At 33.9% G+C, this 16,829-nt stretch overlaps 1 protein-coding gene across 1 annotated transcript; it reads left to right on the forward strand.

Moving 5' to 3' along the window:
* The first annotated feature begins 6,990 nt into the window (after positions 1–6,990).
* LOC123553193 (melanopsin-like) lies at positions 6,991–10,197 on the forward strand. The gene is made up of 2 exons (XM_045342943.2): positions 6,991–7,459; positions 8,040–10,197. The coding sequence occupies exon 2, from the start codon at positions 8,431–8,433 to the stop codon at positions 9,679–9,681; it is 1,251 nt and encodes a 416-aa protein (XP_045198878.2). The 5' UTR covers positions 6,991–7,459; positions 8,040–8,430; the 3' UTR covers positions 9,682–10,197.
* The last annotated feature ends 6,632 nt before the right edge of the window (positions 10,198–16,829 follow it).

Here is a 16,829-nt window from a genome sequence, read left to right on the forward strand (position 1 = left end):
ATTTTTAAACAGTTAATTAGTTAATTTCAATACATGCTGGGCAGAGCTGTTATTTATTAGCAAGTTTCTTAAGTTCTGCTAGAATATACTTTACAAGCAGGAACAGTAATTTGTGCTAGTAGCAAGTTTTTTTTGTGAAAGGAAATTTTAATTTGGTATTTAAAACATAAGATAAGGTAGTTTCTGAGATAATTTGTATGCGATAACAATCACGACTCTATGTGATACTGCTAACATCAAGGACCACAATGGGAATAAATACATCTATTCATCGATCGATTTATTTATCTATCTATCTGACTATCTGTACTTTTTTATATCTTGTCATCTCCCTTTCCTGAACGTATCATTGTACTCACTCTTGGAAGTTGCTTTTAATGATGCATTTGTACTACACTGTGTCTTCTATTTATCTTCAGTCAGCCATAATCTAAATATTCGATATTCACTTACCCGGCATTCGTAATCCCCCGTTGATACGTCACATTTACAAATCACTTGAAAAATATCAACAGAGTATTTCAGTTTTCCATTGAAGGCAGTACAACACGCAATGTTTTTACAAAAAGCAGAACATGTTGTTGGAAAGTTAACGATGTTTATATATTTCAAATGACTTGATTTACGTGATTTAACAACTAATGACTTGTTTATCTTACATCGTCATGCGCGTGGACTTCGATCTATACAGCACTTGTCTTAATGGTTATAGCTGTATTAATATTTTGGATTTTTATAATAAAGCATGGTGTTTTCTTGCAAAAAATTACGTTTTATTGCATGAAGTAAAGGTTATTACGTTGTCATTTAATGTCGAAAGTTGAAGGCATGTTATTGGGCCACGAAACACAAGAAATATGACGTTACGAAACACGATGTCTGCTATAGCACATTAGACACACGTTCTTTGACAGAATGAAAGTAGAAAAAAGAACATCAACGATATATATCGAAGGCAAAGCCATGTTTGAAGAACGTAACATCCCAAAACAATTACATACAGCAGTGCATGCATGAACGTGCATAAAGCCAACCCACTCACAAAAATACATAGATAAAGTAAAACAGACAGGTAACGAGGACGAAAAGAGCAAATAAAGGAACTCGGTGGGAAATCGCCTTTGAATGGTCAGAGGCAAAAACATCACCCACTAGGGAGTTTAAACCTCTTTATTATGCGCATCTGACCCCATTCTGAACCGTCACCATGTTTCGAAGCGCCAAGAAAGTAAAAATGAAAAAAGAAGAAAGTTAATCCGTGTCAGGTGAATCGCTAACACACGCAATGCTTACAGACGGCATGATATTAAAACACACACAAAAAAACCTTTATAAAGCAAATCTAAAGAACCACAAACAAATGTACAAAGTGCCTTAAATTTGCAGAAGGCAGAGAATCTGGAATAACACCATTAAGGGTGCGAAGAAGTAGGATAGAAATCGGATATCATAATAGCTTTGTTCCAGTGAGCTTACAAAACTGCCTTTCATGGAGTCCCCATCAGTTCTGTAAAATCCAGTCCAAGAAGAAAGCTTACCGTAGGTGTATTGTTTTACGTTCGCAAAGTATTTGAACTGTTTTGTTGTTTCATGTGTTAGCCCTAATGGACGTCCAAGAAGACAAGACATGTTAATAACTTCCTAAGAACTGGATTACTGATATAAGAGAAAAAGAATAAAAAACATTTGGACGCTGTCCTCAGTGTGAATAAAGCCAGTTACTGGAATCAGATCCTAATGGGAGCCAAAATTGGAACAAGAACATTTGGATTTGTAATTTGAAGCAATGTATGTTGTTTATGTTCTTTATCATATAAACAATTTGTGGAAGTAAATTAAGCCAGAGGAGGCAATGAACACAATCATGAGTGCTAAATTGGAGGACGTTGATTTATTTTCCTTTTCTTATTTTATCTTTGTTTGTACGTATTATACTAATTTTAAGATTAGCTATTGTGATATGTGTGTCCATCCGTCCGGCGACAACTGTGATGTTTTAATACTGTCTCTTTTTCAATATTTTGTTTCCTTTTTAATTGTGTTTAAATATCAAAATCTTTTTTTTCGCAGATTTGTTGTATTTAGGACTTCGTGTAATAATTATTTAGTCCGATTCATTTTTATGCCGAAAATACGATTCCTCATAGACGTCTTGAAAAAAATGGTGATGCAAGACATTAGAAAAATATACACATTAATACTTGAACGAAACCGTATTAATAACGTATTTGAAACAAACTTGTTTTTTTTTATTTATTCGCGACAGAAGAGTTAATCACTTACATTACTTAAAAGAAAAGATATAAACCATTATAAGAGATATACTTCAAAATGGATACAATACATAGCAAAATAAAACACAGATGGAGCAGACAGACGTGCTCAGATTGCATCCTTCCAATAGTGTAAGGATAAACACGTTTTCAAAGTAAATTGCAACGATACAGTCACGTTCTATTATCTGACATTCGCTTAATAAAATTTCATTATGGTACACAATATCTGATAACATCTTGTTTACATTAAACAATTACCTCAAATGCATTTGTTCATATAACGCCTTTTTAAGAAAATGTTTTATGGCTGCCTTAAAACGACAGCAACATCACGAGTAATGACGCCTTCAATAAATGTATCCACGCACTAGGTGCATAAATATTCTGCTCTTTTTAGAGCTGAATGTAAACACCACCGTTTTACAACTGTTACATTGTCCTAGAAAACCAATGAGCCTTTCAGCCACAATGTAGGCTTTAAGTGGCTGTAAGTTTGAAATTTTAACAACAACACATTATTTTGTATGACTACAAGTTTCATTCTTTTAGCGTTTTAGTTTATTCACTCGCTAATTTAACCTATGTAATCTATCGGATGTGAAAACTGAAAAATAACGTTATTAAGAACATTTATCGAAATCTAAGAAAAAATGTTAAATAAATAGAAATAATAATACGATTAAAGGAAGAAAAATAACGAAAAAAGTCAAAAAATAATAATTTTTGTCAGATTAAAAAAAAGCAACAACACATATATTTTGAAATATTCAAAAATTAAAGTTTATTGCAATAATAAAATCATTTATTTTCTAAAAATATTCCTTTGAAACCACTCACTGAATGATCATTGTATTACTTGCTTTGCAATAACGCTTCTATCTCCATTGAATACGTCTTTTTCTGTATCTTTATTACTACATTTGTTTTAACCAAGCCTGCATAGCTACATCTAGGTCGTCAGTGCATAAAAAGTAACTGGTTCACTACGTCTTGTGTCTCGTTTTCAAATTGACAGAATTATTCTTGCTACATTTATATAACAATAATGTGTGATCAAGGTGTAAAGCATGAATCTCACTATACATGTTACATTAATAATACAAAAACATATCGTCTAGTTGTCTGACATGTATCTAAATAAAAAAAATATAGGTTGAATTTTGACTTTTGCAAAGTCGTACGCCAATTTAAGATTTGATATTAAGAATTTTTTATATGTGAAATTCGATTGTCAGGATTATTCTTTGTCTCTGTTTGACTTTGGTATGCAGATGCAATACAATAATTTCTCAAATGTAGTAGAGAATAATTCAAATATGAATTTGTTCAAATAATTTGACTAGTTAAGCTGAGACGTTCAAGCATCCCGTTCATCATTTCTGTATCCATGTATGTATTAAAGCGTTGCCTCAATGCAGAAACCGATATCAGTATCATTCGAAAACGGCGACCTATATGACTCCCTTCGGATGGAGCTATATTCTGAGCAAGTTTTCGTATATAGCTCCTTGCTATAGAGGAGCTGTATACGAACGCAAGCAAGTGCAAATCTAAACATTGATTAATGCTACAACAGTAATGTAAGAGTAATACAAAACATACGTATGCGGCAGAGATTTATTTGGACATATGATATCATCTCCCTTTGGGAAGAGAGGGAGTCATAAAGATTTGCTCTTCTCTGTCCGTGCGTACGAATGAGTAAGAGAGCAAGCGTGTGTACGTCACGGTAATGAGTATACCAATTGATTGATAATCACCAAACTTTATAAAAATAATAAATGACGTTAGGTACCTCTGTTTAGAAATTTGTATCTGGACTGACAGTTATGGCCCTTAATTTAGTCGAAAAATATACTTTATCATACTATGACAGGCATCCATCTTCTTAACTATGTGAAAGAGTCACCAAAATTGAAACAAATGTTAATTAGGTGTAAGTGACGACTTTATTTATATAATCGTACAAGTAAGAGCCCTTGACGAAATAAAGTAATTGCCCCAAAGTCCAAAAACTGTACAGAAGTCGTGACTGGCAAAGAGTGGTTAAGTAACGACCCTTCCAATAAACTTTAGCCATCATATGTGAAATATTAAAAAGTTACCAGATTTAACACAACATTCATGAAGTCTCAAAGGAGAATATTACGGTGTTCCGTACGATGGCACGATGCAACGATGATGAAAACGCGATGGCACGATGGTGAAAACGCGATGGTACGATGATGAAAACGCGATATTACATCGTCATTTCACCATGGTACCATCGCAACATTGCGATTTCATCATCGTGCCATCGCGTTTTCACCATACTACCATCGTTGTTTCATCATCGTGCCATCGCGTTTTCGTCATCGCCATCGTGCATTGCGGTTTAGTATTAAATAAAAAGTCACGATTGTCCAAACGGAACACCGTAAAATATCAATGCTTTTGTTTTGTAAAAAAGTGACAAAGTGGTGACATCCGTATCCTATCGACAGAGTTCTAGTTTTGTATGTGTAGAAACCCCTACAGAAACATCCTAAATGTATGTTTTCCCAGGAATAACGCAGCTACTTTTTTTAAAAAGAACACGCGATGATGCATCTACGATGACGCGGTATTTCAACGGTAACTTGAGTTTTCTAATTTATTCTCTATAAATGCGAAACAATATGTCTTAGAGACAATGTCGTGACACATTGAGTATGACCCTCAGGTGCTGGTAGCTGAACTCCGCATTCAAGCTCGACATTCTTTTATTTCTATGAAAAATTAAATTTCCATTGCTGAGCCTGGTATTCTAGCTCTATAATCTTTTTGTTCAGTCATATTAAAATGGATGCCGCATTGTAGCTCGGTATTTGTTTTTCACGATATAAAATTCTAATGTGAATGCTAATAGCATGAACACGGACTATTCTATATTCAAAGTTGCTTTTTAGAAATTAATCTCAATATCTTAAATTTTTTAAATGAATTAGCAATTACGAGGGCCATGTTGCATAACGAGAACCAGGGAGCTATATGCTGAACGGAGCTACCTGTGTTCCGGTTATACAGTAGCTCTAATTTTTGCAAGGGAGCTATATACGAATACGTGCTACGTATACAGCTCCCAGAGGAGCACACATGTTTACTCTGAATTATAAAGGTTATATATTTTTTCCCTGTGTTCATGCATGTGTAAATCCTACCGCCGAATAACACAATAATTGAACAAAGCCTCTTTTACATATACATGAACAGCAGAAAAAAATAATTAAAACCAATGCTGATAGAAAAAGAGGCAATTCACATTCATTTACCAACCTTGCTTTACAGTATTTACGACTAAAGGTAACATTTTCTTGTTACTTTAAATACTAAAGGTAACAGAAAACAAACCAGATAATTTAAAAAAAGAAGTTTATTTTGAAAAGTAACAATTCAAATTGAATGTGTTGACGTGGAAGCCAATTCTAGTTTTCAAGAATATTCCGAACTCTGTCTTGATCATATTTTAAATTCAATCAATATTAGTCCAAATCTCACACAGAATCCAAACCGAATTTAGTACCCCCAAAGAATATAAATCCTCTCTTTAAAGATAAATGTTTAAATCGACAATGTTAATGTAAGTCAACCAAATACGTCTAAAGAAATATTTTGTTATTAAGAAATACCGGAAAGTTTTTTAATAAGATCTTGCATGGGTTCTTTTTTGTCCTCAGACAACTTCCTATTTAAAGCATCTTGGAAGATTCCAGAACCTTCATTAAAAGAAGATTCTGGAAACCCAGAAAACTCAGATCACGCCCTGTGTATTAATCTTCTAGAAACAATAGGCTTTAATAACTTGTTGACAGACATGATGTTTCAAAACATGCTTCAAAGTAAACAATGAGTCATCGATATTCAAAATTAAAAAGAAAAGCAAAAAGAAAATGAAGCGTAAGCATGGAGGACATAGGATTTCCACCTAATGGTGATGGCATAAAAGTAAAAACATCATCAATCTGAAAACAAATACAGAAAATCCAAACATTGTGCTTACATGCCAATGTTTGGTGTACCTCAAAATAACAGTCTGTAATAAAATGTGATTTTTCTACAAATTAAATAAAAGACTAGATCTATAGAAATTGTGTTACCGGGAAACATTTTGTTAAGTTTAAACCGGGTATTTGTTCGGGTGTCCATCAAAATAATTATCTGCCATAAAATAGGATATTTATTGTAAATTAAACAAAACTTTCCGTCGGAGTTCTTTGTAATATTTAAACCGGCTATTTGTAGCTAGATTAATGAATAATGGAGGTCGCCATATAACCTATAATGTGTCGATGTGAATTATAACTTAGCAAAGTCAACAGACATAGTGACTAATAATTAAAGAGATCACCACACTAAATTTGTCAAGAGGAACATACCTACAAACGGATACAGGCTTATCCACATTCTCCGCAGCACGAGTTGGAAAGAATAGGCATGCTTTCTAATGTGTGTATCGAACACTGAATTATAAAAATATAAAATGATTCAGCGTAGTAAGTAAACTGACTATGAGCACACATTTTATACTATATTTTAAATCTTGCATTTGTAGCATTAAAGGTTTATTCGTAATCTTTGTTTTTATTTGTGATGAGAGTTTATACTCTGCTTAATCTCTTTGTGATTTGCAAATACTTATATGAATAACAGATAAACAAATATCGTACAGGTGTTTCAAACTCTGTATTGGAAATAATGCAAACATATAAGATACAGATCATTGGAGAATCATATCTAGAATAATGAAAGGTTGCTATGTTACCTGTGACATTTGTATTCCCTAGGCGGCTTGACATTTTGAAATTTGATTCAACGGGCAAAAAGCGTAAGGCATTTGAGAAACACATGAGCACAAATGATTATGATGTTACTGGGAAAGTACAAGGAGGATTATTTATTTACTTGGTTTAGGATTAAAGTGGTAAACACTCTTGAAGTTGAATAATAGGTAATGAAATTTTAACGTTTAACTGTCGTTTGTCTTCAAAGTGAAAATAATTAATTAAACAACTTGCTTTAACAACATTGTTTTTGGGTAATTGAATACCAGTAGGAAACATTATTACAAACAATATAATTATGGAAGACAGGCTCGAGGTGCACAGATAAACGAAACGGTCTACCTAGATACGGGCATCCAAAGATTACAAGACAAAAATGATCAAGTAAGCTTCTGTGCAATGTTCTTTTTTTAAAATTAATTATGCATTTTCTATATAAGTATCAATATGATAAATATTATTTATGTGTACTTTACCGATTAATTTTTGTCTTTAGGACTCGTGACTTGGGTGTTTTATAAGAACACTGAGCTGCTCATGTAACGTTTAAGCTATCTAATGAAATTTGTCATTTTTCCTTTTCGATAACTTCGGAAATATAGGAAATTTATTTAGAACATAGAAAAAAATATAGAAATAGTACTAGTCCTCAGTAAAGTTCAAAACAGAAATTGCGTGAAAGCTTGCATACCAATAATAACAGTTGGGTTTAAATTCGAGCTTCTTTGGCTTTATTCAACTTTAACTATAAATTATGAGGAAACGCATTAGCAAGAGAACCTCAGAAACTTGGCGTGAAACATTTCCTGTTCATAAGAATAAAAGCGTCGTCTGTTCTGATTTTCCAATTACATTCGCCTTTGAAAATAATGTACTAATGACATGTTTTGTAATACGTTTCAATGTAGAAATTTAGCACGAATCTAGACAATATTATATTCACAGCAAAATTGTATGCTTTCAGAAGATATATGACGATAGGCATCTGTTACCATGGGGAATTTTAGAATGAGTCCATATCGACGACTTATCATAAATTCTGTTTCATTACAACGGGAATTATAAATCATTAAATCCTATGTGACAATATTGTACTTTCCATTAGTTGCAATGGAATCGATAAGCAGAAAAGATTCAAACATTGCCATCTGAGATACTAGTGTGGTACAGAAAATCGGATATCAAAACAGCGTGAATGTATAAATAGTTAAAGAACTATTATTTTCTATAAAACTTGACAAGGAAACAGTAATATCGAATAATATTCACTAAAGAACAGGATATTCAAGGGTGGAGTGTTTTCAAAAGTGAACGAAAGAATGAATATACTGGTGTATCTAAATCAATTGTGAATAATGGTTGGCTATCCGGCAGAATTTGTGGCTTTAGTTTGCTTTCTGCTTGCCGGTGAACTCATAATTGGTCTTACTCTTAACTTATATATCATGATCAGGTGGTACAACGACAAGACACGTAAAGCAAAAAATAGAAAGAATGGCAACAACTTCATCATCACGCTCAAATTTATGGACTTATTTATTTGTGTTACAGCGATACCGTTTGCATTTGCAGCGCTCATAGTCAACAGTGATCATAACTTGGTTGTTTGCTTCATAAAAGAAGGCTTTGTAATGTTTGCAAGTTCGGGGAGCTCATTTTGCGTGCTGCTTATCAGTGTAGACCGTTACATTGCCATCGTATGGCCAACGAAAAATCTACTGACGCACAAAAGGATTTTAACTTGTAGGGTTATCGCGGTGCTGTTTGCTTTGATTGGTCTAGTTCTACCATCTTTAAGTTTGCTAATGGGAATGTTTTACACCGCAAGGAGTCAAAGTTCATCTTTACTTCCCTGTAGACATGTAGTTTGGATATTTGAACCAAATTATTTATATGAAATATATTATATATTTTCATTTCTCATCGCTGTGATAATAACTTTCCTGTGTTATCACTCTGTGCTTAAAGTCGTACGACGCCGGTTGTTATTACGTGCAACGACGGTAACACATGCATCTGCATCAACCCAGAGAGCTAATTCATATGTAGACAGATTTCGCAGACAAGAATACAAAGCTACGCGTGTAGCCTTTGCAGTAGTTGTATCATTCCTTGTATGTTGGGGTCCACATGTAATCATTACCGTTATTCAATTTACACTGGTAGAGAGCTTGGTTATAGATATGATACAATCAGTGTGTTTAGTGATAGCATTTTTGACACCCATAATTCACCCCGTGATCTATTCATATGAAACCAACGATAGAAAAGATACATTTACCATGTCAAGTGTTCCGATTTGTGGTTCATGGTTCAAAGGTGGTAGCCGTATAACACCAGAACAAACACATATTGACAGTATCAAGGTTATTAGTCGAGAAGTACCGGATGAAGTTAATGTTGACAGTTTTAAATGCACTAGTACAGGGACACCAGAACTACCTAAAGAAGACAGTATTATAAATTACAATCGGAAATCACAGACTCAATTGGACAATGGACTTTCAAATGACGTTAACGATATACTAAAGCTTGGAACTTCTCGTGATTCTACCACAGTAACATTGGTAGGGACTATAAATGTTATATCTGAACATATAGCATAACGTTGACTTAAACACTGTTACCAAAAGAAGTGTTATAGACCTTGCAGATACTTGTACGAAAAATACAACCTGACGTCTGTATTATTCTAAACCATTTATACTTCCGTAAATTGCTCAATGTGGAATGCTGTGAACAAAAATATGTTTATAGCGGACAATAATTTGTTATCCATACTACGACATCCTTAAAAGAAACATAGATTTATTGATTTTATTATAAAATTCATCTTTGATAGTTTGTGCACTTTATGTATCAAATACACGACATTACCATTTTGGTCTCCCATAATTATATAGGTATATTCTTCATGGAATGCGTTAGAAATTTTATAGAACTAAACTGCTCATTTTTACCTTTTCGTCTCAACGCCCTACTTGCTTTTGATATCCGTTTTTTAATTGTTCATAAAATGTCTTCATTTGTTTTTATTGCAGAAAATTCCTTTGCTGTTATGAAAATATATCATAACTAACAGACTAAAACCTTTACATGTATATAAATTCAACAAGAGACGTTTTAACAGGTTTGTTTTTCCTTGTTATCAAGTTAGGATAGTATTTTTTATGAATTTTGCGTTGACTTTCCTTATTCAACGTCACATGGCGACTTTCAAGCTTTGATTGTAGAGAAAGACCCTAGGTGCTCTTCCGTGCTTTATTATGCCACGGGCGGGCAAGTGGGTAGACCCACGGACCTACCGTAAGCCAGCTGGATGGCTTCCTCACATGAAGAATTCAACGACGCGCGTGGAACTCCAACCCACATCGGTAAGGGACAAGTGATCAAAAGTCAGAGACCTTAAACACTCAGCCGCGGACGCCCCAAGAATGATTTATATGTTCTATAGTCATTTCTGTACAACTATTGAAACAGTCGTTTGTTTGTTTTGGGTTTAACGCCGTTTTTCAACAGTATTTCAGTCATGTAACGGCGGGCAGTTAACCGAACCAGTATTCCTGGATTCTGTACCAGTACAAATCTGTTCTCCGCAAGTAACTGCCAACTTCCCCACATGAATCAGAGGTGGAGGACTAATGATTTCAGACACAATGTCGTTTATCAAATAGTCACGGAGAACATACAGTCGTGCTCTTACGTTTTCTAACTAAGTGGTCTAGTTTTTCTGTAGAGAAGCAATTATCGTGTATGAAAATAATAGTTCCCTACAACGACGAGAAAAGACTGTTCGATTTTTTTATACATCTGAAGGCATTATGTTTGTTGATTCTATAAATTTTATGCTATTACGTTTATTGATAATAGCTCAGTACAAACATCGTCCATTATACATCAATATCAAACGATCAAACAAAATGCAGTGTAGACATTTTAAACATTCGTAGCAGATGAACTACAGCTTTACAACGTGTTCCGCCGAGAACTTTACCTCCGGAACTTTTGTAGAATGGGGAATCTAAGAAAATATATAGAAGAAAGATCAATCCTCTTTTCCAGCAAGTTTTATTTTATTATTTTCCTTCATAAGAAAGTTGGCAGAATGATCTCCTACATATTAAAATATATGTATGTCTGATAATAAACATAAACATATTTTGAATATACATATAATCCAACAGAAATTACTACTGATTTCTAGAATTAAATTTGCATGATATTTGCATAAGCAAAGTCACTAAGGTTACCCTTGTTATTTCATGATCTAATTATAAATAAGCAAAATATAAAATGAGACGGATAATTAAGACTTTAGTTAACAAATGTTTGAACTGTAATTTTGTACCAAATCATTCACTTAACAATATTACCTTATAGATAATGAAATATTGTCAAAATTCAAGATATAAAGTTCTTTCAGGAACTTTCAAGTTAACATACCATTATTACATAAATCTCAAGAAATCATAAAATGATATCTAGAAAAATATATATTCACTATCCATGAAATGACATATTAACCAAATTCAAGATATTTAAAGTTCAATCAGGAACTTTAAATTTATGTACAAACAACTTATTTACACCTATTGCTTCTAACAAAAATGGTCAGAGCAATGTCAGATAACAACTTAATTTAATTTTCATTCTGACTTCTAATTTTAATTATTTTTCAAATATCAAAAACTCAAAGAGATACATAAGAACTCACTTACCTAAGAAAATATATAGAAGAAAGATCAATCCTCTTTTCCAGCAAGTTTTATTTTATTATTTTCCTTCATAAGAAAGTTGGCAGAATGATGTCTGCCTGCTGGAAAAGGGATCTTTTGAGGGTTCCTCTCGTTGGCCATTGGTCCTCGGATCTTGACCAATCCAAACGCAAAATTTCACATAATTTACATAAGGCGGAGATGTTAAATCTTTAGTTAAGTAGTAGAAAAAACTGTGAAAATCTTTAAGATGTTGTACATGTCAAGCCAGACAAACTATCACCTATGTTTTTAGAACAATACAGCTTAACATTTGCTAAAACAGCAAACATTTGATCACTTCCTTTGAAAGTAAGGGAAGTGTTAAGTGGCTTCATACCTAGCTACAGATGTCAGGATATTGAGACTTCTTAGTGTGATTACAAAAATTTAGCAAAGTAGTGCTTTTCTAAAAGATTACATTCCTGACTGTGGGAATATTAAGAAATATTAAAAGTGTAAAATATTTGTGGCCAAAAAGTAATATAGACCAAAGTTCAGAAACAAAGTATTTTACTAATAATAAATGAAAAATAAAATATAAGAAATTTACACAAAAATCACAGCATAACACCAGGGATGACAAATGACCAAAAAATTAACAACTATTAAGGTCAAAATGACGGATAAATATGAACGAAAATGTCTAACAGAGAATGCAGAAGACACCTCGATTAAATCAGTGTAGAAAGACAAATGACCTGATAAGTACAGGGAAAAAAAATAACATTGAACTCAGTGATTGATAGATTAATTAAATACGTGCTTAGTTATCATTTCACAATTTTCTGAAATTATTATCGAAGTAAAATTGCCAAGAAACACTGAATATAGATAATCAAATCATACTAGCCTAATGCGTTCAGTTTTGGTCGTAGAATTACAAGTGGAAAGTTGATTGAAGTTAACTAAGACGGGTTAAATATAGATAAAAAGGTTCTTTCGTGTGTGTGTTTGTTTGTTGGCTAACGTCACACCGGCAACATTGTATGAAGTCATTCATCGACTTTCAAGCTTTCGGTGGTGGAGGACCACCTCGTGTGCTCCTCCAGGCATTAACAGACACTGGTGAAACTGACCTCCCGTAAGACAGCCTGATGACTTCCTGACATGAAATAATTTTACACCAAAAGCAAGGTTTGAAGTCACATCGGTGAGAAGCAGATGATATGAACCATTCGGCCATGGAGGCCCCTAAAGGTTTGTTGTAACTGCTTAGACATAAAACTTGAAATTTGTCTATTGGCAATTCTATCAAAACAAAAGGCAAATATAGTGAAAGCTCAAAGTAAACGCCGTAAATCTTAATAAGAATTGGTCGCGCTTTTTATACCTATTATTTGTTCGTTTTGACGAGCTCTAAGAATGCATAAATTGTGACGTCATTCAAGAAGATTACACGTAATTATTTGCTATACGTTCCCTGTTTGAATATACCGGTATCATCTCCAGCACTTCAAAAGTGAAAAATAAATGACGATACAAATACTGACCAATCATGCATCTAAACTTACATTATGTTATTTCAGTTTTGGTGGTCGGCACGAGGCGTTACCAACGGTTAGGAAGGTAGTTTGCACCTTCTGACTATGGCCAATCTAGCAATTTATTGTTTTCCTATTTATTTTTGGGCGTTTAGTTTTGTGTGTGAATTTTTTGTAGCTTTTGTTTGTATCTTTTACTGTATATACATTATGTGTTTTAACATGGTGACGTACTATTTACACCTAAATCAAACGCACACCACACACATTCTTTCTACAAACATAACTAATTTGCACTGCTTTTCGTCGAGCTTTTTCACATAACCGGTAAATATGATGAATAAAAATACCGCAAGTATTTCAATACTTATGCTCGGTCAGCACAAGCTTTAACCACAAACCATTCAAAACCAAACAATTAGTCTCCAAAACTCATAACTATATATTCGAAACAATGTACAACCGAACAGCTGAAAATCAATTTATACACCTCTCACTCTCTAAGAACCCATCAACAGACTAATTCAAACAACCAGCCAAATTATAAACATCAAATTAACAAAAAAACCAAGACTTCCAACCGCCAAAAAACAAATTATCAACTTGAAAACGAAACCACAATTAAACAACCAAAATATTCGCCGAACAAATCAGCAATCATGTACAATTAAATGTACAATGAAATGTTCACCACCAATCTCCAAGAAACAAATCAAGTAACAAATCTTTACTTCAAAAATCATGCCACCAACTTTAAAACTGCTTGTATAAAATGCGAGTTCCAGCGTATCTTTCAACAGCTCTAGCTGATATTTGGCCTAGTTACCACGCTCCCTCTCTCTACTACAGAGGTTATTTTATCTGGCCGTATAAATATAGCGACAGGTAAATACAGTCTGCAGCTGTTAAGCTACTAGACAGTACAAATTTATAACATGCCTTTGTAAAGAACTTCTCTAGGTCCATAAAGTTTAAATGGAGAATTGCGCTAACGCCATTGAAAGAGATGCAGCTTTGCCATTTTATCATTCAATACAGATACGTTCGATGATAGTTCCCAAATTCGCCAGAAGGTTATGAAATTTTACGGGCAAGCAACGCAATTTTGCAATCAAATCCTGGTTAAAAAGAAGGTAGAGGACACCTTTCAATTTGTTTCAGGTGGCGGACCTGTTATAATGTTGGTGGATATAAAGGAGACACAACTGTTTTCTAAGCTTTAATCTATAGGAATGAATATTCTATGTACAACAAACATACAAGTAAGAGAGTGGTCAGTGGGCGGTGCTTATCAGTAGACCTGATAGCTGTGATTCGCCAGTGGACTAGCCTATAATGTAACATCTCCCTTCTTCATAAAAAAATTAAACACATCAAACAGTTAATTAGTTCCAGCAACTGTCAGTTCAAAGCAATAAAAGTCTCATGAAAGTTCAGCCTTCTGTTAGAGATTAATTAATGTATTCCAGGCAGACTCTATCAAGTTACAGTTCTGTTCCATTGAATGTTTATCACTTCACAGCTAATTTACAATCGAAGATCTCTGTCTGTTCCAAAGCTGCAAGATCATCACTCTAATAGTATAGCTCTAAGTAATCAACTATATTTTACTTATCTTGAACATCATTCATTACATCACATATATATATATATATATCAAAAAGACAACCTTTGAGGTGGTTTAATACTACGACCTGATCTTGTTCTATAAGTGGCTGGACTGGCCTGGGGCGGATCAGTTACTGTTGCTTGTGGGGATTGTGTTTTTTGCGGAGATTGCTGCGTAGATTGTTCCAGCGAGGGTGGGGTAGAATATTGAGCTTGAGGCATGTTAGACTCAATTTGTTTGGAACTCTCTGTAGAATTATTTGTGTTGTGTGTTGTTTGTAAAGGGAAAGGTACTGTGCATAGTTCATGATCTGTGAATGGCTGTTCGTTTGACTTCAGAAGATGTTGCCTATTTCTTCTATAGCTGCCACCATTTTCAGTTGTGACAATATATGACCTATCATGTACTTTTTTCTCAAATATGGCAGGTAGCCATTGTTTTCCTTGTCGGAGCCTTACACCTTCTCCAATTTCTAATGGTTTGAGCTTTTTTGTGGACATATCATAGTACAGTAAACCTCGCTTATAAGGAACAGCTTGGGACCTCTAAAAATTGTTCCTTATAACCGAGGTTCCTTATATCCGTATAGCGAACTAATTCCTTGTAACCGAGTTTTGTATAACGAACACAATTTGTATAGCAAACACTATTTGACTGACGTTTGAAAAGGGCCCCGGGTCGACCATGAATCTTTATGTGAGAAAGTTGTGAGTCTAGTACCGGTCCTCTAGAGAGATGGTAAGATAAACTGACTGCGTGTATATGACTGAAATAGCGTTGAAACACGGCGTTTAAACCTAAACTAAGCCAAAATGTATGTCGGTAAGAATGACGTGATTTGTGTTTATTATTGTCGGCTATTTCTATCTTTTTTTTAGGAGAGCACTACATTATGATTATAAGATATGTTGCAGCCCTTACCTTGCTCGGCAGCATGTTATGTGAATAGGCATCAATACTAATATAAAATAAATGTTCAAATAATTAATATAAAAATGTTAAATTAGACTACCAATTAAAATTTAAAAGTAGGATGTTTATGACATACAGTGCATTACGACTAGACAACGGCGCCATACATACGGACTAAAGTGTAAATTATACCTATAGTTTTGCTATTGTCTATTTTAGCACCTGATATAATTTTTACAATTGAAAATTTGGTAAACTGGACTGTTTGCCATTGTTAATCACGCATAATTAACACATTTATTTAGGATAGTATGACATCATGACCGTGTCCACGACTTATTTTCGTTCAGTATTGTTATCATGAAATACCTTATACATGTAGCTCTCAAACATAATCTCGAGTAAATATAAATTAATGGTGATATTATTTATTTTCTTTTTAACATATCCGTGAAATAAAACAAACTAAAGATCATAGAAATGAAATAATATGTGTTTATTCATGTGCATAAAAGCGCGTAAAAGTGCTGACATTACTCGGACGTCATCAGCAATTCTCCTGTTTATTTCCAGTTTTCAATAATTTTTATTCTTTAGGTCTGTTCGCTATAACCGAGGGGTTTTCCATTGAATTTCGTACCTTGGGACTAGAAAAAGTGTTCCTTATAACCGAGTGTTCCTTATAACCGAGTTCCCTATAACCGAGGATTTTTACATTGAATAAAGAAGGAATTAAATCGGGGAAATGAAAAATGTTCCTTATAACCGAGTGTTCCTTATATCCGAGTTCCTTATAAGTGAGGTTTACTGTAACCCTTTGAGATTTGTTTTGATCTCCGTATGTGGCCTTTGATCATTTGTTGGTCAGGCACATTGGGATGTAGTTTCTCAGAAATTATAGGAAGTGTTGACCTGAGCTGTCTGCTCATTAATAATTGAGCTGGCGATTTACCACATGCCTGTGGGGAATTGCGGTACTCTAAAAGTGAAAGATA

Source organism: Mercenaria mercenaria, chromosome 4 (assembly GCF_021730395.1).
Source record: "Mercenaria mercenaria strain notata chromosome 4, MADL_Memer_1, whole genome shotgun sequence".
NCBI lineage: Eukaryota > Metazoa > Mollusca > Bivalvia > Venerida > Veneridae > Mercenaria > Mercenaria mercenaria.